This window comes from Diadema setosum, chromosome 20 (assembly GCF_964275005.1).
Source record: "Diadema setosum chromosome 20, eeDiaSeto1, whole genome shotgun sequence".
Taxonomy (NCBI): Eukaryota; Metazoa; Echinodermata; class Echinoidea; order Diadematoida; family Diadematidae; genus Diadema; species Diadema setosum.
This window is the reverse complement of record NC_092704.1, coordinates 27,367,890-27,394,593: the sequence shown is the minus strand read 5'-3', so window position 1 is coordinate 27,394,593 and position 26,704 is coordinate 27,367,890. Positions and strand designations below refer to the sequence as shown.

The following is a 26,704-nucleotide window of genomic DNA, read 5'->3' as shown; positions in this document are numbered from 1 at the left end:
TGTATTATTAACTTTCTTGCTTAAAAGAACATTTTTCAGTGCAGTTGGAAGTTAGTCTGAAAAGAAGGAAAATATATTTTCTTAGCACAACAATGAAAATTTGATCAAAATCAGATTTTAAGAAAAGGAGGGTATGACATTTGAAAGTTTTGCTAATTTTTTCAGGAAACAGTTGTAGAACAGTCAATATGAATATGCAAATAGTGAGGTCATACCTCACAACTTGCTAAAAAAGTTTCGTCGGGTGAGAATGAGGGGGGGGGGGGGTGTCAAGTTGCCATTAAAGCCATAGTGTTCGAGGTACCTTTAATGCCCTTCTCAATCTCACCCAACGGTTTGTACAGGTATACAATTTTGAAATTTTCATTTTTTTTAAATTTCAAATGCAATTATGCTCAAGTCTCAAATCCTGATACATCTAACTGATCACTTTTCTGAATTTATTCAACCAAGAATGACATGCTCTACACTTTACTAACAGAAATATTGAATTCTCATCACCATTTTTTTTTTTTTGTACGCAATCAATGGAAAATTGTGAGGTGATGACATCGTCAGCTCACTCATTTGCATATTCATATCGTCTGCACGAGATCTGTTATGCAAAAATTAGCGAGACTTCACAATTTCATAACTTCCCTAATTTTTATCAGATTGTGATCAAATCTGCATAATTTTTATCAGATTGTGATCAAATCTGCATAGTTTGCACTCAGATGATTTTACTCTTTCTTATCAGACTATTAAAACTTATATCTAGACTGGAATTCCTCTCGAAACGCACCTGAGAATTACGCCCTTTACATCAAAGTACTGTGAAGGTGGGATAACTTTCATAATGATGGCATTCAAATGAAACATGTATGCATTTTCGACAAGGTAATTTTCATCAAATGTATATCATGTTTCTTATGTTTCACTGACCCACTACGTACAAATTTTATTTTGATGTTTCTGTATTTTGATCGTACAAACAGAGCTCTCAAGAGAAGGGCCTGTACATGCAGGTCTTGACAAGACTACACTGGTGAAATAAATCTTGCAAACTTTAAAAAACAATAACAACAGCAGTGGTGTTGGCTGAAATATTGACCCAAAATATATCATTGTCATCATTTCCCACATGAACAGAGTATGAGATCTGAAAAGTGAGGTCATTCTCATTCCTCTCAACTCACACTTGTAAGGAATTTTGTGTCATTATACTACATCTGTATTTTTGTCCAAAAATGTGCGTTTGGGAGACTCAAGGGGTAAACATTCTAAAAATATTTCCTTTTGTCAAATTTCACTGCTATTTACATTGTTGTTTGTTTGATTTGATTTGATCTATCTTAATCAGTTTTTCCCTCTTTTCCCTCAATACATAAAATAAGTCATTTCGGGTATAAAAGTTCCTTCGAATGAAGTCCAAATGTCAAATGTAATGACCTATTATCTGAGGTATTTTTCTTTACTTCACGCCGTATAAAAACAATTTTCTCAAACCTCATCGGTTCACATAGGCATTACAAGTTATTTCTTTTTTAATCATTACTTGTACTGATAAGCTTTTTCGTTTCTTTTGCTTCTTCTTCATTTACCGCATTGCAAGGTGTTTAGAATTTCAATGTTTGTTGTACAAACACAGTTCATCGCGGTAACAGTATCAGTTGGTTTTAAATACAGTAAACATCAGTATGTAAAATTCCTTGAGGACACTTACCCGTGCCTTGTCGCACACCCACCACACACTCACACACATACATACAGAGCATTAAATACACACGGTGAAAACTGTCAATCACAATATGTTCACCACAGTTGTCTTGCTAGAGGACTGACGAGTGTCCATCCAGTTGGCATGGTAATGACAACAAATGATGGTTGGCGACCAGTTGACAAGTGTACCCTGAGTCAGAACGACAGGATGATACCGTATACGCCAAATATTTTGCAAGGTTTTTTATTTTCACGAATTTCACGAGTCAGCTGCAATTCACGAAAGTAAAGGCTCCCGAAAATATTGACTCTGATCCCGATATGCATGCGATGTACGTGTATACATTTTTCCGTTCAGTGCAGGACTCCACGATGGCGAATCCAACCACTTGCGAAATGGTTGGGAAGTCTCGATTCACGAAAATTTAGACTTGCTAAATATATGGCGTATACAGTAAATATCACCGACACTGCTGCACGTAATCACGTATTGAAAGACTCCACAGAGTGTCCATGCTGGGAGCTGCAGAAGATGATCACACGCTTTACTTGATACGCCGATGTTGATGTTCAGTGCAGGTGATCGATGGGTGGAACCGATATAAAAAAATAAACTGTTCACCCATGTCTAGATTTCCATTTTGTGCAGAACACCTATATGTTAGGAATACTCTTCACAGAGTGAAGCGCATGTAGCAGAGCAAAGTCCATCTGCTTCAATGCTGGGATATTCAGGGGCTTCATTTGATGTCCATGAATCGTATATCGCTGAGGAGTAGGTAGCGTCGAGGCAACGGCCTCGGGGCCGGTGAAAGCACGGTGAAAGTCTTCCGCTCCATGTCGACGTTGGTGCTGCCAATTGAGACAGAAGGGGGGAATCAAAGCAGAAGGCAAGGTAATAACATTAGTAGAGGTCACATGTTACAAGGTCACATGATTACAAGGTCACATGATTACAAAATGGCAGATGTATAACAGAAAGTGAAAACAGCATCCTAGAGTCTGACATGTGAGAAATGAATGATAGAATACATTGTCAACATGAGTGTAACACCTAACTTCTTAACCGCTGGGCCATGAAGCTCTCTTGGGTGGGCCTGATTGTCGGCCAAAAAATACATTAAAAATACTTGTATTCTATCTAACTGGGCCTCGGAAAAATTAACAGCAGCCAAAGTGGGTCTCGGGTCAAAGAAAGGTTGAGAAGCATTGGTGTAACACATGGCATAGAAAACATGCAACATTATATGCTGCATCGGCACTGCTCGTAAATCCAGCAAACGTGACCTATATCAAGTTTTGTGGGTTGCTTTACCCCTCCCCCCTCTATCTCTTCTCATGTCATAAGGACTTGAGCCGAGACTAGCAATCTATGAAAAAAGAAAAGAAAAGAAAGAAAAGGGCACAATACTCACATAGCAATGAAGCCTGCCACGTTGGTTGTGATCAGGTCATCTTCTTTGCTCTGGGCAAGACTGACGCTCAGAAGGTGATGAACTATTTCTGGACCTGTAATTAAATGATAATGAAATAGAGCAATGAAATTAGGCAAATTTCATATTTCTAAAAAATCACATGACCAAATAAATGAAAATATAAAAGTAAAAATTGTTAAATTGAGAAAACATGCACATAAATGAACATTTACACAGAGTTTAGCATCTCTTAGGATCAAATACATCAACCTCCCCTTCAAAAGTTACCACAGCCATTTTTACAACTCAACCCTCCTACCACACACAATGTAATGATGCCAGGACAGTAATAGCCACAGTCAAAAAAAAAAAAAAAAAATGGTCGATGTGTGTTGATTTGATGATATCCTGTTTCCTAGCATACAGTTGAACCTCTCGTATCCGGACAAGTCGGGACCGGGGCTCATCCGGATAAGGGATTTGGCCGGATACGGGAGACTCAATGCTTTATACATGTACATACACATGTACTGATGAAGCCCATTGTAGTACCACATGTAGTAATGTGTATACTGCAACCTTTTCATTGTTACATTTGGGGATGTTTCGGGATGTTGAAATGTCTGATGGTAAGCAATTTAGAAGGAAATTTGATGCAATGTATGTTAATCATATTGGAAGTAATATGTAATTCATGTGTGTTTGGGTAGGAGTTCTCAAGGAGTTGGGAATCCCCCTTTCTTCCCGTAATTATTTAAAAAAAATCACGGCGAGATTGCGTCCGGATAATAGAGAGATCCGGATAAAGGGAGGCCGGATAATAGAGGTTCAACTGTATTCATATCACCCTTATCTATTACTGTATACGCCATACATTCAGCGAGTCTAAATTTTCGCAAATTGGGACTTCCAAACGATTTCGCGAGTGGTTAAATTCACAATCATGGAGTATTGTACTGAATGGAGAGAAATGTATACGTGTGCATCACATTCATATCGGGATCAGAGTCACTATTTGTGCGTGTCTTATTTCGCGAATAGCACGAAAAATAAAAACCTCATGAAATATTCCGCGTATACAGTATTAGGTACTTTTCTTCATGTTAAGCTGTGAACACAGAACCAAATGCATTCATGGCAGCAAAATTCTTTATTGTGTAAATTGTAACATATGAAAGATTAAGTATATTAACATATATGTATACATTATAGAGAGACACAAACAGACAGACAAACACAAAGAGACAGATAGATGATATTCTGTGCAGAAATTCAATAAAGGCATAAAGCTCTACCATATGACATAGACTTAAATCCATGAATACACAACTATAACCACCAGTGGATCGGATCCTTTGAATGGCCCTCTACAAGTCTTTGACTTACTGGGCATCATCATAGGTTATTCAGGTAATTCAGGTATAACCAACAGTCAAAGAAGCATTATTGCAGCATACGGGTGGGTGATGAGATATTGGGGTTGTCAAACAAACGTGTCACTCATGCTAATAATTGAACCTGATTTCAAAATAAGACACCACCTTTGAATGACTGGGTTATGTTTCAAGATGTGTTAGTGTCTTTACTGAATTATTGGTGTATCTTTACAAATGAAATAAAGCTATGAAAATGATAACTGGCTGCTCAACTGGTAAGAGTTCATAAAGATGAACAGACTTAACATTGATGCATTGAATCAGACAGCAAACACCTGCACAAACATCTACCTCCTTTCATGACCATAGATATCACAACACATTTGACTTGAGAAAGCTACTCTAGGCAACCAATCAGTCATGTCCCTTGCTCCTGGTCAGTTTACTAAATATGCAGCAAGAACACTGGCCACTGGGACCCATCCAAGTACTGACCTGGAGTGACCGGCACCAGCTTGGTCTGGTTGTCTTCGGGGGTCATCCCAAGAGGTAGACATGAATTGGGGACAGGGGGAGCTAGGTGTGAAATATGGGGAGAAAGACATTTGGGAAAGAGAGACTTTAAGACATCACCTTCATCATTTACATACATAAAAAAGTATATCTGTCTCTCCATAAAACTTGCACGACACTATACATGAAACTATTCTACATCATACGCATGACATCTTTATAACAAGCCTATCGTTTGTACATACAGTGTTATTTTCCAACAGCCCACGGCTGAGGTGAAATATAGAATGGGACATATGACAATGCCTTTTTTACGTATACAGCAAAGACTGTTGGATGACAACAGAGTATATCATATGATTTGTTCTTGTAATAGAAACAACGTTGAGTACCACCAGCATTGACATGACACAAAAGAATATACACCCGATATATACCAGAGAAACTAATCCTTTTTCTGTTTTACAGAGGCTGCACTTTAGGTTCTATGTGATGTAAGTATCAGTAGCCACAAGGTGGTTGTATCATCAGCCAGAATCAACAGATGCCAACTCTTTTTTTTTTCCTCCAAAGAAAGAAATATCAAAAACTGATATATGGTTCAAAATTTAAGAAATTTTCTTTGAAGAGATGGGTTATTCACATAATCCCCACGACATCATCTGTGTAGTTTGCTCAAGTTCAGCTGACTTGATATGCTCAGCACAGCTACAATGCAGCACTAACAATTTGGCAAGGGGGGGAGAGGGAACATATTGCTGCATATTTGACTATACAGTAGCACATAAATGATGATAAGAACAACTCAATAACAGTTCAATGTACAAACCAAAAGAAGTGTTGTGAGGCAATAATATTGCTGCCTTGTCTAATGTGTCTCTTTGACTGTGACTAAAAGCAATGTTTACACAATAAAAAAGTGAAAGCTTAAATTTTCATAACCGTTAAGTTTTGGTCAGGTTTTCATGAAATATCTGCTAAGTGCTGCAACTGTTCTATTCTTATTCAAGTCAGGTAGAACACAAGAGTGGAAGTCTCATTTGAACTGAATGGCTTTCTTTCACAAAAAGTGTGAACACATCTGTATAATGACAGAATTAATCTGTATTTGAGAACAATTCAACAACATTCTCGTACGTACCACCGACTTTGTAGATTTCTACGTCTGAGAACTTCACCTCAAAGGAGTGTGGGTATAGGCAGCCACCGAAGCCATAGAAATACTCCCGCACCTTCTCGTCGCGGGTGAAACGCCTAAAATTCTGCGATCGCTCTACCACCTTGAAGTGGTATCCACATAAGAGAAGAAACATAGATGGAAAAACACAAACATTAAAACAGAAATCATAAACCTCTGTAACATTCTTCACATGTATGAACTGATCAATGAAAATCAAAAAGATTATAACTAAAGAAGAGAAATCAAATATGGCAAGGTAAATTTAACAAGAAATCTAGGCAAGTCTTAGCAAAAGTAGACGAACCAGCCCTGTAATGACCGCTGACTGGTAGCAAACAAACCGATGAAAAAATATGTGATCAAGAACATCAGCTGAAAGAACAGCTGAGCTGAGACAGACAGGGGTCTGCCGTTGTAACAGCAAGAATGACATAAACAACATTTTCAGCTGAATGTTAGTGACTTTTTAACACATCCCTTCACCTATCACCCCTATCATTCCATGTAAATAATTATTAATTCATGTCAGATTGTCCTTCCTTCTCAACAAATAACATTGTTACTGATCATCCCGAGCTTGTGCTATGGCTGGAAGCTGACATTCTTGTTGAAAATGCAATTACCCTTTGACATTAACATTTGACCTTTCACCACTGTTGCTTCACGCATACAATTAGCTTATATTGATCCTTCCTACCAAATTATATCGCTTTGGTATTTTTCAGTCAAAGTGATGACCACAAAATGACAAGCAACGACAAAGTTTGGTGACCTTTGACCAGGAGGGCTTTTTGCACCAAATTGGCAAATTTTGGTCTTGTGTAACATACCCAGGCCATGTGTTATACAAACTTACCATTTCTTTTTTTGTTTGGTTGGTTTTGTTGTTTTTTCGTTGGTTTGTTTGCTTGTTTTGTTAGTTTGTCTTGCTAACTTGTTCTGTGGCTTATGGAAAAAGAGGCCCAGGACAAAACGCATCTTTCTGACTGGAGACACACAGAAACAAAACAGATACAATAAACTCAGGTCTACGTCCTCTTTCATCCTTATGTCTCATTCATTGTTTGCATCAACTCTCACCCCTATTTCCACAGAAAAAGATGAATACTTACCCCTCCAGATTTGGGTTGTAGAACTATTTTGACAAAGGATGGAATGTCTCGCACGAGCTCATTGTACAGCCTCTCTTGGTCTAACACAATGATGACATCCACTACGGACAAAACAAACAAACAAATAAAATCTAAGTCAACTCCACACTATGCTGGTGGCTATCAAAGCATCTTGATATACTGTATACGCCGAATATTTCGCGAGTGCAATTCACGAAATCAAAAATGCGCGAAAATATTGACTCTGATCCCGATGTGGATGTGACATACGTGTGTACATTTCTCCAATCAGTACACGACTCCACGATCGCGAATTTAACCACTCGCGAAATCGTCAGGAATTCCCGATTCGCGAAAATTTAAACTCGCGAAATATATGGCGTATACAGTATTCACTTTTGTAGAATGAAAATGGCATAAATCAACTATGTAAATGATCTCCAAAGAATGTCTCTTGCTATCATGAGAGGATGGACAGACGCTCTCCTCCACTAAAGGCAAATTTGCATGGAATTCGCAAATATGAGTTGTGATAAATGGTTTGGTTATTGTTATAAATCAAATGACCATTGTTTGTGACTGCCCAAGTTGAAACACATTTGTATTTCAAGGCAATTTGGATGTTGATTAAGATAATGTGCTCTAGTGCTCTGGCTATTGAGTAATTTGATAATTTTAATATTTGAAGGGTTTCCCGAAGGGTAAGAACCCACTGCCCGAGGCAGATACGGGAAGGCGTCTTGACTGTAGACCAGCTTCGAGACAAGGGAGACTGTAAGTATTGGTTCTAATCCTTATAAGGATTAGAACCAATACCTGCTGTCGGTTCTAATCCTTATAAGGATTAGAACCAATACCTGCTGTCGGGCGGAAGCTCAGTGGTCTACTGGAGATGGCGCCTGTCCAGAGATCAGGAGGTCATAGGTTCGAATCCTGCTTGAGTATGTATGCCCATGATTTCTTTTATCACGGCTACTACTAAACCACCGATCAATTCAGTGCTTATACGTCAATGTAGGGCAATTTGTCAATCAGTTGCAATAAAAACACCTCGATGGAAGAATTTCATGAATTTGAAGGTGGAAATATATACTGGATGCTGGATGAGTTGTGTGCAGTACAAGTTTTTTGTCTCATTTTCTTTTCTTTTTTGATGAATACATTAGCTGTTACTATGGCAATGCCCTTTCCCCATCACATTTGCACATGAATTCCTCATTGAAATTTTACACGAATTAATGTTTTATTTTGGTCCAACATGCATGTTCATTTTTATGCGTAATTTCAAAACTGCCAGCAAAAACATCGCAAATTTGGTGTCAAAAGAAGCAGGAGATTTGAAAGAATAATGCCTCTAGCACCACTTCGTGGCAGAGGTATAAAAAAGCAATAATACATCGCAGCAACAGCATTTTGCAATGGTGACATATTGCGCGGAATGTTTTATATAAATGTGTATTTGTACTTGTAGTTGCCTGCATTGCTTTCTCCCCGAGACAGGCCTAACTAAACACCAATGGAGGCTTCACACTGTCCTGAATTTGGGCACAGACGGACACATGCCAAATGAAATGTTCAAATTCGGCTCTGGTCATGTAAACATCCAGTGAGTCATGAGGGTGTCAGGAGAGAAATTTATCTTTGATTTTGCCAGTGAAGTGAAATCGAACTTGTTTGAATTTGTAAAGATTTAGAGTTTTAAAGTTGTCCTAGAAAGCTACTAGGTCAAACTGCAAGAGACTGACTGTTTGGAAATTTACATCAAGTGAGACAAAGTAAAAGTAAAAGAATAAACTGGCATAGCAACAGCATGTCTAGATCAGTCAAATTCAGACAGGACAGTCACATGAAATGAGACAAAGCAAAAGTTAAAGAAATAGCATGGCAACAGCATGCCCGGTTTGTGATACTATATATTAATTCAGACCATAGAAATTGAGTGAATAGAGGTGTTATGTAATAGCTCCCATCCAGGTGGTGGCTAGGAATGTTCTCGAGCTCAGTCGAGACTCGGCTATGTCAATGTTCTTTAGATGTTGGTTGTAGTTTATTGTTCACAAGTTCATGAGTAAAGATGTTATGTAACAGCAGTCTAGACGATGGCTAGACATATTGTGTACAGTTTTAATAGGGCTATATGTAAGCATGATGATTGGATGATTTCTCTAGTGTAGGAAAGGCATGAAAAAGCAAGTGTATGGGAGTGTAAGGGACTAAGTGTGAACATCTATGGTTAGGGAAGCTAATAAAAAGCTGAGTAATGTAGAGGATCGAGGAGAAACACTTTAATCAGACATCCAGCATAGATCTCCGCTTAGGCAGCAGTCGTTTTTCTGGGGGTTTTCCACGTCGGTGAGATGCGAGCTCCAGCTGCTGATATAAACTGAACTTGGACAGTTATGATCCGAACTTTGGTACGGGGCTCAATCTCCATTTGCCTGCTCGTCGTCGCTTGAGCTCGGGCATCGCGGGTCAAGGCAGGAGTCTGTGTGGTTGCAGGGACTAGTTAAGGCCGAGGAGCTGAGAGGACCGCCGATAGGGTAGCATCTAGCCGAGTGGCCAAGTCAAGGGATGCTTCCAAGAGACAAGCCAAGCGACTGTGCCGAGGTCGACGACGAGTGTATCCGGCATCGATGACGACTGAGCCAAGTTGAGGGGATCACCAGTTCGGGTCATCCAAGATAACCCAGTTATGTATTTGTGATTTGTTTCATACTATCTTTTATGCTCAATTGTTATATGCTGTGAACGAGAAAGTTACAAAGATTTGAAATATTAAACTCGAGCATAACTGTATACGAACAGTTTGAATTTCCATTATTTCGGTGTCAGAGTAGCAGAGAGAAAAAAAAAAAAAAAAGTCACTCACGTGACAGAGGTCATGTTATGCAATACTGTATAAGCCGTTATTTTCGTGGGAGTTTAATTTTCGCGAATTTCGCGAATTAAAGTTGGACCGCGAATTTAACACCAGGCCAAAATGTCATCACGCGCCGAGGTATCAGTGCACTTTAATACGAAGGCCTCTGTGTCGATTCGCGAAAAACTACAGCGCACGAAAATGTCTGTGACCTCCTCATTCGCAAAAATATCTGTATGCAAAAATAACAGCGTATACAGTAGCATGACTGCTGGCGGAGTTTCTCAGATTCCAGCAGCAACTTTGTGGGCAGTGGCAATCATGTTTCCTTCATGTGTATTATTTCTCAATAAAGATTCAAATCTTTGTGTAGCGTCCTTGTATAGTTCAGGTGACAACGTTTATAACCAACTGTAAGGCACCATACTTGCTTTGGCTGCTGATTGGCTTTTGACCAAGTTCAGGGCTAACTTCGCACGAAAATTGAAAATTCCATAATTGTATGGCGATCTCGTGACAGTATCTTGACAGTGTGATGCCACCCGGAAGCACAGATCAATCTGTGGCAGCATTGAACACCAACATCAAATCAGCTTGAAGCCAACTAATTTACCTTCGAATGCCTGGGCAGCATATTTGATGCACTGGTAGCCATCCCCCTTGACCCAGCCACATGTGTTAATGACACACCCACTCTGGGCAACTAAAAGAGGGAGCAGATACAATAATAGGATAGACTTTATCCACATATTCAATAAAAGAGTTTTAAAGTGAAATACAGTCATCATATGGATAGACACAATAATACTGCACTATGATCTTATCCCATGGGCTTCACATTAATAGCATATATCATATATACAATACATAATATATACTAACACTGTGGACTTACCAGTGTTACATGAGCAAAACAAAATGTTATAAGATTTTTTACATCCTCTCGGCATATAGTGTATACGCCACAGTATATATTTAGCGAGTCTAATTTTTTGTGAATCGGGACTTCCTGACATTTTTGCGCTTGGTTAAATTTGCAATCTTGGAGCACAGTAATGAATGGAGAAATATACGGGGGTACGCCACATTCATGTCAGGATAAGAGTTGATATTTTCGTGAGTTTTGAAATTTGTGAATAACACCCGACTTGCGAAATTTGCAAAAATAAAAACATTATGAAATATACGGCGTACCCAGTATTGGTAGTAATTTTTCAGGTGAAACTTCAGGGGTTTTTTTCACGAGATGGCTACATAACCACCACTGAGAACAAGAATTTGAAATCATTCCTTCACATACCTCGCACTTTCTTCCCCTTTCTCTCACTCAGAGATGAGAAAGTAGCTGCTTTTTTATTTGACAATTCACAAGTGCCCTTGGTACAATGACAATGCAAAAAGGATTTCCATTTTGTTCTGGGCCCGGAGATGATCTGCGGGTATAGCCGAGTTGGGCCATCCCCCCATGTCTACCATTGTTGCATGCTGTTTCCTAAACCCTTATTGTGTTAAGAAGGAAATTGAATAAGTGCATTTAGACATTCTAGGATCACTGTTGATTGGCTTTGATATCATTTTTCTCTTTACCAACATGGCTGTCCAGATCTTTTGATATATCTATATGGATGAGGAAGCCATAAGTACAATGACTAACATTCCCCCCCCCCAAAAAAAAAAAGAAGAAGAGGAACGAAAAAATAAATGTTGTCGAGGGGTATCTTGTACCTCTTGGGTTCGTTTTACAGCGCATGCCGAAGACCTCGGCAAGTCGTTGAGTCAGGATCTGATAGAGCTTCATGTTCATCCCAGGCGAGGTTGCCCCAAAGTGGTACACGAGGGGTGCGGTCAGGGCGAAGCCCTGCTCTACATCGGCCGGCCGCTCTACAAGCAACGCCCCCACAGTCCCTGGCACAGATATAGAACCCTGTACATGAAATCAACAAGACAAATGATATCAACTTTAACTGGCCTACAATCCAAATCTTGATTCATGACACCAAACTGTACAAGTTGATAGCATCTATTGTCACAAGACTTGTAAAGGTAGGTGATCAAATTATTTCTCTATATTTATTACCACAGATCTTACTGTTCTTACAACCTTATACAGTTCGACCTCGATTATCCGTCCTCCTTTTATCGGGAAATCTCTATTATCCGGACACGTTCACGCAGTGAAGGACTTTTTTTTTCATCCAAAAATGGAAAAAAACAAAACAGTGATTTTAACATCTTTTCATGGATCTATTTTACTAATTTCATAAGATGTGCATGATACGTTTCTCAATATCTAATGAGGTAAAACATGTATGATTTTCACATAAAGATATACTTTATTTTTGTGAAGAAGAGACTACAAATTTGCGCAGACTAGCATAGATTACACCACCGTTGCGGGGTACGCTACCTGCCTAGCTGCCAGTGCACTGGGACGGCAGTTTGGACGGCAGCTATATACATTAACATCGTGTCTCCCATATCCGGCCAATTCGCTTATTATCCGGATGAGCGCCGGTCCCGACATGACCGGATAATCGAGGTCCAACTGTACCTGTATGCTTCAGTGGTAAAGAGCTTGCTGTAGTCCCACACGAGTCAAAGTATACTGTAATGTGTTCATACTTTTCAAGGAGTTTGTCATACAATCGTATGAGCACTTTCCACATAAAGATGCACACAAGCATTTCTCACAATTTTTCTCTTGTACCTCCTACTCTATTTCAGGATCACTCATATTTGTCATGACCTCTTACGAAGGGTGCTTTTTTAATATTCAGAAACGAGACTTGCCCAAGTCCCACACATGTTATTGCATGTAGGGCTCTCACTTAAATGACTGTTTTTATGGAATAAGTACACTTGCCGCTTTTCTCGGCTACGTAGCATATCACCTGTATTTTGCTTTCCCACACGTCTCTTCACCCATTCTATCTCTCCAAGTGCTGGTGAAGCAAGTTATCTGCAGACAGTTACCATAGTCATCATGAATTCCAAGTAGTTGCTATTTATGTTCACTGAGTTAAACCAAATCAAAATCTACACTGACAAGCATCATTGTGTCTTTTTTTTTTTTTTGTAACAAAAAGGGGGGGGGGGGGGAACAGTGTTCATTCACCTGTCCGACGTCGAGTTCAATGAAAGTTGGTCTTCGGCCAACCCTGACGGCGTAGTTGAGTAGCAACCGACAAACCGTGCTCTTTCCAACATCACCTGGTCCAACTACCATCACCTGGAAAGAAAGGCGGGAAAGAAGGGGAGAGATTATTGAATTCTAGCCAACTTGGCCATACTTCCATGCTATCTTGGAGATGGTGATTTCAAATGCTCATACGTTTGTTTTTGTGATGTCGAAGTATGCCATGTGACTTGTGAAATATAGAATGTATTGTATTTATCTGATTAATAAAATCAAGAAATGAAAAAAAAAATGCTTATACAAGGGGCAAGCTATTAATTCAACATTCCAACACACAATGAAAATGTGCTACCCAGGAATCACAGAACAATTATGATGCAGAAATACCACAGTAATTGTATTGGCGGAGTGATAAACCTCCACAGTGATGCCCATAAAAGTGCAGTAGCATGACAATTCAGTATAGGTATAGCAGGGCTCCACACTAACTTTTATTTTTGGTAGCCCAAAGGCAAACATCCGTCCTTTTTTGGTGGCCCGATCAGGCCACCAAAGTCTTCATTTCTGAAATTTTGGTGGCCCGATGTGCGTTTTTGGTGGCCCCGGGCCACCGGGCCACCGTTAGTGTCGAGCCCTGGGTATAGGTATAGTATAGGTAAAACATTAACGTTCCCATAACCTAGATGGCGTTAGTGGCTACATAAATATATGCTTCAAAGACACATGTGATGTATTGGTGGCTAGGAGACCGAAAATTGTTCATGGTATTTTACATTGAAACAGAATGCTGCCTGACTATGGATAAAAAGTTCTTAATCAAGCCTGTGGCATTTTCTCTACAACTTCGCTGAACTGCATTTCTGCATAAACGCTTATATATCAATTAACATGGCTTTGAAAAATAGAATGTTTTCCAAAAGCATTCATGCATTGTGGTCTCAGAATAATGAGGCAGACTATTAAAGTTCACTGACCTTTGGTCCTCTGGTAGCCTCCAATTCAGCCTGCTGCCTCATTTGTTCCAGCGCTGCATGCGTGTTGAGGTACATTACCATTGGCGTTTCTTTGGATACGTATGCTACCTCAGTCTTTCCACGGATGTGCAGGGCAGAGTTAAGGGATACACTTTCTTGTGAATTTCAATTAAAATACACTTGCAGAGATCTTGAAGTCATGCAAAAAATTGATATCATTGGAAGGTGGTGTCGGATAAAACAGAAGAGAAGGAAATAAATCAACACTGCCATATGGACTGTGTGCTTGTTTCTACTGGACACTTCATATTACCTTCATCACCTCATATTTTACTACTACCCGAGCTGTATCTTCTATGGACTTTAACCCGTTGAGGACGAGTCCCGGGTATACTCGGGCAGGTGTCTATGGGAAATGCATGTTGTAGCAAAATCAGTCCCTCCTAAACGGGTTGATAAGCGGTGATGCCGGGTACTGCAGGGTACAGTGCTAGGAAGCTTGCAAAATGCAGTGAACCAGAAAGTCGTGGATACTAAAGTCACAGATTCAGATTTTAAGTTTTTGCACGATAATTAAAAACCACTTACGCAACATGAAACAGCATACAATTCTGAGAGGAATCTAGAGTTTAATTGGTGAAAATTGGGTTTGAAATGGCAGAGATATCCAAAACATAGTCCCCATAAAAGCTGGGTCCCATCTTTTAATAGGACCTCTTTGTTTTTGGATATCTTAGCCAATTCAAAACCAATTTTCATCAAGCAAACTTTGAATTCCTCCTAGAATTGTTTGCTCTTTCATATTTTGTAAAAGGTTTCATAACAGATTTCTCATCATCTCGTAAAAAGGCTGGAAGCTAGAAGCCAAATCTCAACCAAAACTATACCATCCCTTTAAAGCTTTCCAAAAACAACAGCTGCCTTAGAAAGACACTGACATGTTAATAATAGCGTAGATGTAATCATTTTCATATATAGAGTACATCACTTGATCTCTGACCTAAACAAAGTTCGTGAAAAGATTGCAAATTCTTCAAGGATATGATGAGCGTGCAGCCCTGCCACGTGAAGACAGCCACTTTGGACCCCGAGGAGAATTTGTAGATCCTATTTCTGAGCAGCTCCGATCCAAAGACTTCGGCAAGACCGTCCTTGAGCTGTGGTGGTGAGAATTCCAAGAAATAGCACATAACACTTGTAGGTGAAGAAAAATAGTTACGCTTTTCATAGGCATCAATCGGTAGTCTGTGTGTTTGTAATATTATCAAATGGTAGTCTGTTGTTTGCTTGTTGTTTTTTTTTGTCCACTATAATTTACAATGTATTTGAAATGACTTTGCTACAGCTACAGCCAGAACTTTCCTTGCCATCTATCCACCCCTTACCCCCCCCCCCCCCCCCCCCAAGATGTGGAGTGGTCCTTCCCCTGATATTCACCATGTCCGCCCCTATTAGGCTCTTTCAAGGCACTTTTGAAAACATAAGTGATATATATCTGTAATACCATTTTAATAAGAATCATGTTGCACAAGACCACTATTAACAAACAGGAAATCCAGACTGAACTAACATACAATAAAATATGCAAAGTGAGGATCTTTTTGTCCTGCTCTGTCTTTTCAATGATTTAAAAAAAATGCACTCATACTTTCCAGGCATGTAATGAATATACAGTATTCTCACTGGTATCATCTGCTGCTTTTACAACCATCAATATTAACATGTGACAAAGCCTAAAATTTAACAACATGACTTCAGAGTATAATGAGTCAACCAGTGTTGACCACAAAAAAAAAGGAGGGGGGGGGGGGGAGAGGAACAGGAGAGGGAGATACAGCAAAGGAGGAATGGAGAAAAAAGGGGTGGGGAGGGGAATGGTAAAAGAAGGGGGAAAGAGTTGAAAACTTGGACTACCATCAAAGTTTACAGTTCACTTTGTGAAATGGGCATACCTCCATCTCCACCAATTCATTGTTTTCCACCTCAAATCGTAGTTCATTGTCCTGTGCCAGCTGGAACTCTCGCCCTCCCTGAGGCGTAGAAAACAGAAGAAAGGCGAAATCATCATCACAAGAAAATTTTAATGACGTTTTTTTCAGATCTTATTTCATTACACTGCAGGCGAAGAAAGAAAAAAAAAGTCTGATCAAATGGGCATTGGGCCTCCCTCATGAGTCATGTCATCGACACTGTTTACAGTGCTAAAACTTTTAATGCACTGGATTTCCATGTGTAAGAATTTTTGTGACAACATTAACACCTCCAAAGCTTTCAAAAGATTTAGATATTGTATTTCCTCACCTTTGCTGCAAAAGCTGGCATTCACATGAAATCTGCAATCCACGGTCACTAAACACAACTTGGAAATTGTGAGCCACAGTAAAATATTGGGACTGTGTGTGACCATATCATGCGATTGACAGAATCAACTTTCAGAAAATTGAACACATAAATGAAAGTTACTTGCAGGTCAATGCCACAGGAATTCCCAAACAAGGCAAGCGCTACATTATGTATTGCCTACATGTTGCAATTTGTGATCATAGGGTCTTTCAATGTAACTTCATTGACCTGTAGATCTTTGACCTTGGTGGAAATGACCACTATACCAACTTGACCAGTATCTTTTAGGTAATGAACCTGTGGTGTGAATTTGGTGGACATACAGCTCAAAGCTGTGGAAAATTGAGAGTATGTCAGAATACCAAGAGTACAGTGCTTATCACTCACTATCAGGTAAAGATCATTGACCATTTGACCTCTGAACTTGTCAGACTTTACTCAAAAAATGTATTTGAACTTGATCAGCATCTTCAGGTGCCTGTGGTGTAAACTTTCTGGTCATAGCTCACACCTGTGGAATGCTGTTGAGAATACACAACAATACTGTGAGTACAAATTGTATCAGAGAAAGTTCATTGACATGTTGACCTTTCACCTTGTTGGACTTAACCCACATTCGAACGACATCGGCATCTTTACGTTATGTATGTATGTGGTGTGAGTTTGTAGTCATACATTGTAGCTCAAATCTGTGGAAAGTTACTGAGAGTACACCAAAAATATTACATGAAAATAGTGCTTATCAAAATCTGAGCAAGTTCATTGACTTTTTGACCTTTGACCTTGTCAAACTTGACCCGCAGATCTTTCAGTTAATGGTATTGTCCTGTAGTGAGTTTGGTGATCATAGCTCAAAGCTGTGGGAAAGTTATGGAGAGTTCATCAAATTGTTGATGATGCTGCCGATGACAACAACGGAAAAGGGACAACTACATGTACGATGTACAAGTACGTCTTACTTTCTGTACACAACTGAGACAAAAACAAAACAAAAACACAGCTCCAAGAACAAGAACTCAATGCAGAAACAGTGTACATTGTACGCCATGAAAAATATCCCAAAATACAAGTGCACGGTCCTCTCCATGCAAACAGATACACTCACGCACAGTGCTCAACCCATTCCTCACGGGAACCTGGTATACCAGGTTCCCATGGTGTCAGCTGGTATATGATATGGGAACTATACCAGGATCCCAAAATGTGGACAAGAGTGTGGGCATTTGTGGCCAAAATTCATGTCTGTTTGTGTTATTCTGCCCAGAAAAATTGCTTTGATAGAAAGATCACAGATTTTTCTATCAACATCAGTTTTCTTTCTGTATGAAAACTGTGTGTATCATGGTATTATACAGTGCATTTTTTCCAAAGTACAGTGCATATTATGTAGTGTGTGCTTATTTTGCTATATGAAACTTGTATGAAGATCCATAGCGATCAAGGCTGAGCTGAGTAGATATTTGCTTATTGCTATTCAACCCCATTCAGGTGCCTCTTTTGTGAGAAACAAGAGTTTGTGAGTTCATCAATGCATGCTCCATTCATACCTCACGCCCGATGAATATTTTCATTGTTCAATGCCACATGTCGCTGACCGTGGAAATGGGGTACATTTATACCACTTGACTGCTTTCACACAGGTTGATAACCAACCTGTTCGTTCTCTGTTGACCTGCAAAAAGGAATCTCGTTTGGGGGCATTGGAGGCTCTTGGAGAATTGCGGGAGGAACGAGTTAATACGAGAAATACCATGGTTTTTTTGAGAATGAAATTTACCTTGATACCTTGATGCAGTAATCCCTTGAAGCAGCTTGTACATGAAGCTACAATGTATACTGGGATGAACTTGAGCTGTGTGTCGTGAGGGGGTGTCATTCAGTGTATGTTACAAGTGTCTCACTATCATGCAATAAAATGTGAGTATGAGTGCTTCAGGTGAATTACTGCATTATTAAATTACCCTGGTATAGTTATCATTGTAATTCCAGTTTGAATGCACCTACTGCCTCATTTCTATGAGCTGTGTTGTACAGCATGCACCAGGTTGTTACAAGGAAAAGTAGAAATTACGCGGTGCGTAATATATGTCCCCGCCGGAAGTAGCATTCAGTAGCAAAATGTACAATATAGGTAAAAAGATGAAGGTCAAAGGTCAAAGAGGTCAAAGGTCAAAATTCTATGTAGAAGTTTTGAAGCCCTCACCTAGTGCCATCACATAAAGCAAACGGAATCAAAATCGGGTTACAAATGGCGAAGGAGTAGCATTTTGTAGCCAATGTACAATATAGGTAAAAAAATCAAGGTCAAAGGTCAAAGAAGTCAAAGGTCAAAATTCTGTGTAGAAGTTTTGAAGCCCTCACCTAGTGCCATCACATAAAGCAAACGGAATCGAAATCGGGTTAGAAATGGCGAGGGAGTAGCATTTGGTAGGAAAATGTACAATACAAGTCAAAAATCAAGGTCAAAGGTCAAAGAAGTCAAAGGTCAAAATTCTGTGTAGAAGTTTTGAAGCCCTCACCTAGTGCCATCACATAAAGCAAACGGAATCAAAATCGGGTTACAAATGGCGAAGGAGTAGCATTTTGTAGGCAATGTACAATATAGGTCAAAAATCAAGGTCAAAGGTCAAAGAAGTCAAAGGTCAAAATTCTGTGTAGAAGTTTTGAAGCCCTCACCTAGTGCCATCATATAAAGCAAACGGAATCAAAATCGGGTTAGAAATGGCGAAGGAGTAGCATTTTGAAGCAAAATGTACAATATAGGTCAAAGGTCAAGGTCAAAGGTCACAACTGAAATTCTGTACAGAAATTTCAAAGCTCCCATGTAGTGCTATCATATAAAGCAAACAGAATCAAAATCGGGTTAGAAATGGCGAAGGAGTAGCATTTTGAACATTTTGATCACACACGGACGCACACACGGACACACGGACGGACGCACGGACGGGCGCACGGACGGACGGACACACGGACACACACACGTACGGAGCCCGTTTCATAGTCCCCTGCTCGAACTCGTTCGGCGGGGACAATAATGCATGTGTGATGAATGGACTGCAGGGGCAGATCCAGGAATTCTGTAAAGGGGGGGGGGGGCCTGACTAATTATTTCTGGTGCTACTTCCGGGTTTCATTTCATTTTTTTCTTTTTATTTCTTTTGTTTTTAACGAAAAATAAAGGGGGGGGGTGTGCGCCGGTTGCGCCCCCCTCTGGATCCGCCACTGGACTGGTTTGTACATGCTGTATCACATTACTTTTTGAATTTTGACGATGTTAAGTGGCAGTTTTATATCACAAGGACCACACGAATACGTAGAGAAAAATACTGCCTGCAGGGCATAATATGTACAAGGACTACAAGTAGTTTTCCAAACCATACCTAGCTCATATTGAATCCTACACCCAGAGATGAAGTTTGTGGGAGAAATACAGACTGCATAGGGACAAGTACAAACACAAAATGAAATTGGCTACAAAATTATCTGTATACTATCAACATTATCAATTCCCTTGAAACATAAGCTCTAAAGACATTTTGAAAGAGACACTAACACGCATACAGTATGTACGCAAACACACGACTGGAATTTAGGGGGATTTGGCATTTAAACACTCTGTTGACAACTCCACCTTCAAGAACAAAATAACAGAAATGCCTATCACACTGGTGATAACAGCTTTCATATGAAAGCACAGTTTACACCCACATACATTGTATAAGGTATGTTCATCAACATTTTACACTAGACAGAATATATAAACGGCAGTGAAAGAGTCGCTATTTCGCACAATGATCCATCCACATCAGACAACCAGCAGTGACATTTTGGCGAGCAGAATTGTTCACGTGAATGAGATGACAAGATTGACATCATCACCAGTGGCTGCTCTGAATCGTTGCCATGGCAACAGATGCCCTGGAATCGGCGCACAGTATTAAATGCCTGGCATCCCCACTTCAGAAATGTGAGCAGTAGCCAGGTGAAAAAAAAAAAAAGAATTTCATAACTGGCTCGTATTTTTAGGTACGCACGTGGCGAGCAACGTGAGAAAATCTAGTGCATTTGTAACATGTAACAGTGTACGGGATATTGGATGCCACAAAAGACATGCACTGTCCACTGTACAGCAAGTTACAAGTAACACACCATTTTACGGTGACCCTGTCATCGTGAAATCAGCATCACAGATTGTCAGAAAATACTGCATCTCATCAAGCCCTCTGGTAAAAGTAGGACTGGTGGGACTAAAGCGGCAACAGTAAAACATGATCGTTACCCCACTCTTTTCTTCATCAAAAATGGAGGGTAGTGAGACTGATGCCAGCATCAATAAAACTGGACAGTTACATCAGTTTTCTCCTGGCAGAAAGAAGGCAGGGTTGATGTTACATCAGCTTTAAAAACATGACTGTTTAATACCTCATGGTAACAACATAGAATGGAAATTATATGACTGTTATGAGTGTTTTTACTGATACTATTACTGTTTTCCTGAAAAGAAAAATAATAAATAAATAAGGTAGGCATAATGCTAACATTATGTACATGATTGTTATTATGATTTCCAGCAGGACTACCAACTTACACTGACATCATTTCAACACTGGATGCTACCTCATAGTACAATGTACTGTCATGGGATGTAGCAGGTTTTAATTTTCTTGTAAGTATGGAGTTGTATGTACTTTCTTGTAGTTGCCAAATGTAATGCCATATTAAAACCAAAACAAGATCCTATAATTATATTTTTAAAGTATATTATGATGTAAAACCAGCTGGTGGACTTGTGCAACTACGTATCATCACCCAACCTCATTTGCATGTGTGGTATGCAACTGACAGTACTTGGGTATTTTGGCAAAATATATTCAATGACTGGAAATGTTCTTAAAGAGGCATATTACCGTTTGCAGATGAAATAAAAACCCAGCATTAGTACTTCAAAACAGCTCTAAAATGTGAGTTAGGAATAGAAACCACCTATGTAAGAATTTGAATTAGTATAATCAAAGTTTAGTATTGTTGAATATAAAAAATGTGAACAATGGTTATAATAAAAATGTTTCCAGACCTAAACTGTCCACAGTTATGGTTTATTGAGAAAAATAGTGATATCTCCTTATATTTTAGATTTTATTGCAAAATAATATGGTAGGATGCTTTGTAATACAACTGACCTACACATAGTGTATGCATCTGTGATATCTTGAACATTACTGCTTCCAATGACTGCCAATGGTAAACAGGACCTTTAAATGTGTCACTCTACAGAACTAGATTCCATGTCTCATGAAATGTACAAGTACATCTGTTGCCAATGCTGCTCATGAAAATTTTAGTCAGTCACAAATGTGTGGGTTTTTTTTTTTTTTTTGGGGGGGGGGGGTGGGGGGATTGTACAAAAGGACTGTCAAATATAGTGCCTAGCCTCAACTTGAAAATATGTTTCTCAAAACGTTTACTGCTATGCGGGAATAACAACACAAATTTGTAAGGGTACACCCACTACATGTATGATATGCAATATCACAGGCTCCCTGTAATGAACTGGGTTTACTCTTTCTTTATGTCATGTGTACACGTAATCTCATTTGAATTGTATGCACAAAATTAATGTAACCCCATTCTCTGCTACCAATGGGCCATAGATACCCTATTGTATACTGCCTCTGAACACAAAACTGACAGCCTGCTTTCATAAGCCAGTTTAAGTACGAAGTACCTCATCGTTCATGCAATCTTGGCATTGTGTTTCAATGTGTACATTGTATGTTTTGACTGTACGGAAAATCATGTCAATCTCCAAGCAACTGCATGCCTTACATGTAGCTCATCAGTAATGAACAATGCGAATTCGCATGACCTTAAGACCTTAAAACAAGAATACATTGTACTGTTCCAAAGACTCTTTATGTGAGACAAAGCCGTAGCAAAGTACCAGCATCCTTGTGAAAATGGCATGGTAACAGCTTATAGTAGAGGACAGAGAACTCACCATATGGTAAACATACATGTAGAGCAAATCTTGCCTTATAATGTCGCATTCACACAGCAAACTACACAAAATAGCAAAATAAAGACCACAATCCAAATACATTGTCTTTTTTGCGGCCATTCAAATGGACAGAAAAAGGCAGCTTATTGCCGATCGCAATATAGTCAACCAAACTGCCAATGCCAGAATTCTAAAGGAATAGTGATCCTTGTCCTTCTGTTTGTGCACTGTCATGACGTGTGTTTTGAATGATGGGGATAAAAGAAAAAACAAAAATCTTTTCTTTTTTTTTTGCTCCAATGTTCAAGCACTTGCTACGGATCAAATCATTGTAGCTGATTTCTCATAGTGTTCTCATATTGTCGACATAATTCCAAAAAATTGCAAGATTTCTTGGGATTTGGATCGCAATGCTGGTTGCGCATGCTATTTAGTGGGATCTTTGTGGCCACATGGGCAAATACCTAGAGATTAGTATCTCGATGCAAATCACACATTTGTATGCTGGTAACTTGCATCACAATGAACCCAACTATTGTATTGATGACCAGACTTACAAATGTCATCAGTTTACTTGACACTGTAGAACTAGATCTACTGGAAGTCACTTTTCATATCAAATAGTAGCGTTTATCATGAAAATCAGATGTACGGTACACCAAGCCACGAAATGAGATCAATTATCCGTAAGACATGAACAGTGTTTAGATCAGTTGATTTTTTCGTTTTCTTGAAAAATCTCGCATTTTAATATCTTTTCGCGTTCACGATTTTCCCATTGTGGAGTGGCGGCTTCGATTCGCCCATCATCGTAAGTTGTAGAGAGCTCGCTAGCGCTGAGCCAGCGCGCGGCATCCGCGGGCAGTCGTAAATCACACAACACCCATAGCGACTCCCGCGGCAGCAACCGCAAAGCTCTTCACGGGCTCCGATCGGGCAGCCAATTTCACTGAAACAGGCATTGCAAGGTCCATTTCGTGTACCGTTCTTATCACATGCGCTTACATGCGGTCGATAAATCTTCCTTTCAGAAAATCAGAAAACATTTCAATTTTGAGAAAAGTGAAGTTTCGATACTGCCATATTTTGCGCAATGTGGATTAAGTACAAAATACACCAAAGGTCACGACAAATAAGTGTGAAATTTTGACTTAGCGTGCCGAACAGATCGTCCTCCTCAGGCTACTTAGTAGCGGTAGCTAGCAGACGCAAACCCACGTACAGGAAGGCAAAAGTAACTGTGATTCGAACATGTTGTTTGCCATACGGCCGTATGTAGAAAACGATGTACATGGGCGAGCGCGCCATCTAGTGCTGAATGACAAACGCTACAAATGGGATCTAACAAACGCAAACAGAAAAACTGACCAGAAATTAATACTACCGTTAGTGCACCAGTTTTCGACAGGACCCAGATTTCGACACCCAGCAGATAATTCTTATTAAATTTTATACTCAATACAAACGTCTGACTTCAACAATCAACCAAGTTATCACTCACATTTCTAGTCTTATATAAACACCGTTTGTCACTCGTCATCATAATCTGACGGTAGAATATTTAGGAGAAAAGCAACACAGTGTCAGCAGAAATTTTGATGTCGGCCATTTTCAGGGGTTCAAACAATATGACGCATTTTGTATACATCGCCGTAAAATGAAATTCACCCATGCCGGTTATCTTACTTTAGTATCAGTTTGTTTGCCAAATCCTGATGTTTGATTTCATAATCGTCTTTAGTAATTTCATGGCTGAATTCGTGATAAATGAGCAAACTTGTAGAAAGAGTTGGCTTTGAGAATGTGGCACCAGATTTCGACATTCCCATAATAAGACACGTTATAGAGGAAACAACAAGTTCTTGCGCCGGTAGTTTGCTGGTTTGCGTCCACAATGCAGTGTACGCATACTGTACGCGCCATGTGATTTCTGTGTGATGCGCGCTGTGATTGTGTCGAAAAATGATGCTGGGTGTCGAAATCTGATGCCAGCGACAGCGTGAAGGAAATCGCTAAAATTGAACACGAGTGCATTCAAACTGGAATTCGTTCAAGGCATATTATTATTGGCCTTTGTAGCTCAACTTCATATCGAAATTCCGAGGTAAAACGGTGCAGTATTGATGGTAAACAAGGAAATGTGCTAAAGTGTCGAAAACCGGTACCCTTACTGTATTTATTAGTGGATAATTGAGCGAAGAAAATGGGATTCCATCCCAATGGAATCCCATTTTCTTTGCTCAATTTTCCACTACGAAATACTCTAAGTAACGTTAAATAGGATCTAACGTTATAGTCAATAATCCACCTTTCACAAAATTTCAAAAGTTGCAAAAATGATCCAGACACCCTACTAAAGACTACTCAGTCTACTGTACCATATGTGACTATAGTCCAGGGGGCATTTTGTTGGACAAATTTGTCAGCCAATCAGATGCAAGGATTTCAGTAGCTTATATCACTGTCTGGTAAAGAAATATCAGACAACATGCTCCATGACATGGCCCCCCAGTCTTGCTTGGTCCCTGTCTTACCTGAAGTTCCAGGCTGGTCTGGGCCTTCAGTTCCTCCCAGTTGGTACACTCCTTCCCTGCTGGCGCTACTCCCTCTCCCCCTCCACCTTCCATTTTGCTTCACCAGTGTTTCACCTGATGTCACCAGCCTATGGAGCTAGTTTATACACTTGATCGTGACCTGCCACAGCTACTAAACTGGCACTAGCATATGCTACGTATCTAACAAGAGCTGGCTTTGACGAACAGCCGAACTGACTGAGCCCCAACCAGCAATGACAACTAACAGCAGTCAGTGCACATGAATTCAGTATGATACATGCATGCAGGATAAACTGCTCCACAGCTAGGTTTTCAGAGCTAGCAAGCAGCTTAGCCTTGCTAGCTGAGTAGCAGTATGCCAGTCACGTACTCACTTCAACGGCCACAAGCCGCGCGCGGCCATTTTGTCACCCCAAATTCCACATTTTCATGCGCTTACCGTCTCTCTCTTATCATGCATAAACATTTTCCCCTCGTCGATCAGCCAATCAAATGTTTGATCTGAAATAATCGCCAATATCTTCCTCGTGTCATACTCATTCTAACAATGCCAATTTCATGAATAAAATATCAATCCAAATATTTAAAAAAGTCATTCAAAAATTCCTGTTTCCTATCAATTTGATCTTCAAAAAATTTAAGGGTTTTTTGGTTGATTGATTAAAAATTATTCAAAGTTTTTTGCTGAAAGTCATTAATATAATTTTGATATTTATGATTTTCTCTTCAAATTGGCCATTCAGTTTGCAAGTCTAATTGGGTAGAACTTTTTTTACGTGTGTCTGAAGTTCGGCAACAAATAAACAGAGTTTCCATCGTTTTTGACGTCGTGACCGTTTTTAGTCAATTTTTGAACATCCATGTGACGCTGAAGTGTAATTCTTCGTACCTCTTATACAGTACGATATTACCGATGGCTTTATCTGATTGTTTTAGTTGATTCGGAGAGATAATCTTGATTAGAGTGATCTTCAACTGAGTTTAAAAGCAGCCTAATCGTGTTTTGATCGGGACACGCATCTGGAGTACGCCGGTGCCGTTGGGGCGACGTGCAGGTGAGTTTCCGTTCGCATTCGATGTGAGCGTGGTCCCATGCCGTACTATGCGCGTAGTGTACGCGTCAAAAACCACCAACACAACTTGTAAAAAATATTAAAAATTCACTTTTATGTATTACGACGCATTTGCAGGTCATCTTGTCTTATTATAATATTCTGAATCGCTACCAATCATTTTGTAAGTGTTTGATCCCTAACTTTGACACACAGTTAGCTTTTCAAATGTGTGTGATGATATCTCATCTGATTAGATATGAACATCACATTGACACATTGTTATGAATATATCATCATATTGACCTTATCTACAGTGCTATACCCATAGGCGTTGGGACTTTTTTTTTTTATAGGGGGGGGGGGAATTATTTTTTTTTTCCCCCTGCGCCAGCTCCAGTGGTCATGCTTTTAAGTTTTAATGCATGAGGCAAAGGGGTGTCGTATCTTTGCGTACCCGGTACCGTACCGGTAATACGTGTACATGCA

The 26,704-nt window shown here is 39.6% G+C and overlaps 1 protein-coding gene across 1 annotated transcript; it reads right to left on the bottom strand.

Moving 5' to 3' along the window:
* Window positions 1–915: 915 nt before the first annotated feature.
* Window positions 916–25,235, bottom strand: LOC140243383 (polyribonucleotide 5'-hydroxyl-kinase Clp1-like). The gene is made up of 12 exons (XM_072323061.1): window positions 25,143–25,235; window positions 16,220–16,297; window positions 15,311–15,424; window positions 14,268–14,393; window positions 13,273–13,386; window positions 11,883–12,081; window positions 10,771–10,860; window positions 7,298–7,398; window positions 6,147–6,285; window positions 4,988–5,068; window positions 3,117–3,210; window positions 916–2,553 (listed from the first exon to the last, which is right to left on the bottom strand). The coding sequence occupies exons 1-12, from the start codon at window positions 25,233–25,235 to the stop codon at window positions 2,442–2,444; spliced, it is 1,341 nt and encodes a 446-aa protein (XP_072179162.1). The 3' UTR covers window positions 916–2,441.
* Window positions 25,236–26,704: the final 1,469 nt, after the last annotated feature.

Bases quoted from the DNA above. Each gene is read 5' to 3' on its own strand.
- LOC140243383 (XM_072323061.1), bottom strand. From the start codon at position 25,235: ATGGAAGGTGGAGGGGGAGAGGGAGTAGCGCCAGCAGGGAAGGAGTGT. The intron at 3,211-4,987 runs GTCAGTACTTGG...ATTTAATTACAG, and splicing joins GCTGGTGCCGGTCACTCCAG to GTCCAGAAATAGTTCATCAC. The intron at 2,554-3,116 runs GTGAGTATTGTG...CTCAATTGGCAG, and splicing joins GTGGCAGGCTTCATTGCTAT to CACCAACGTCGACATGGAGC.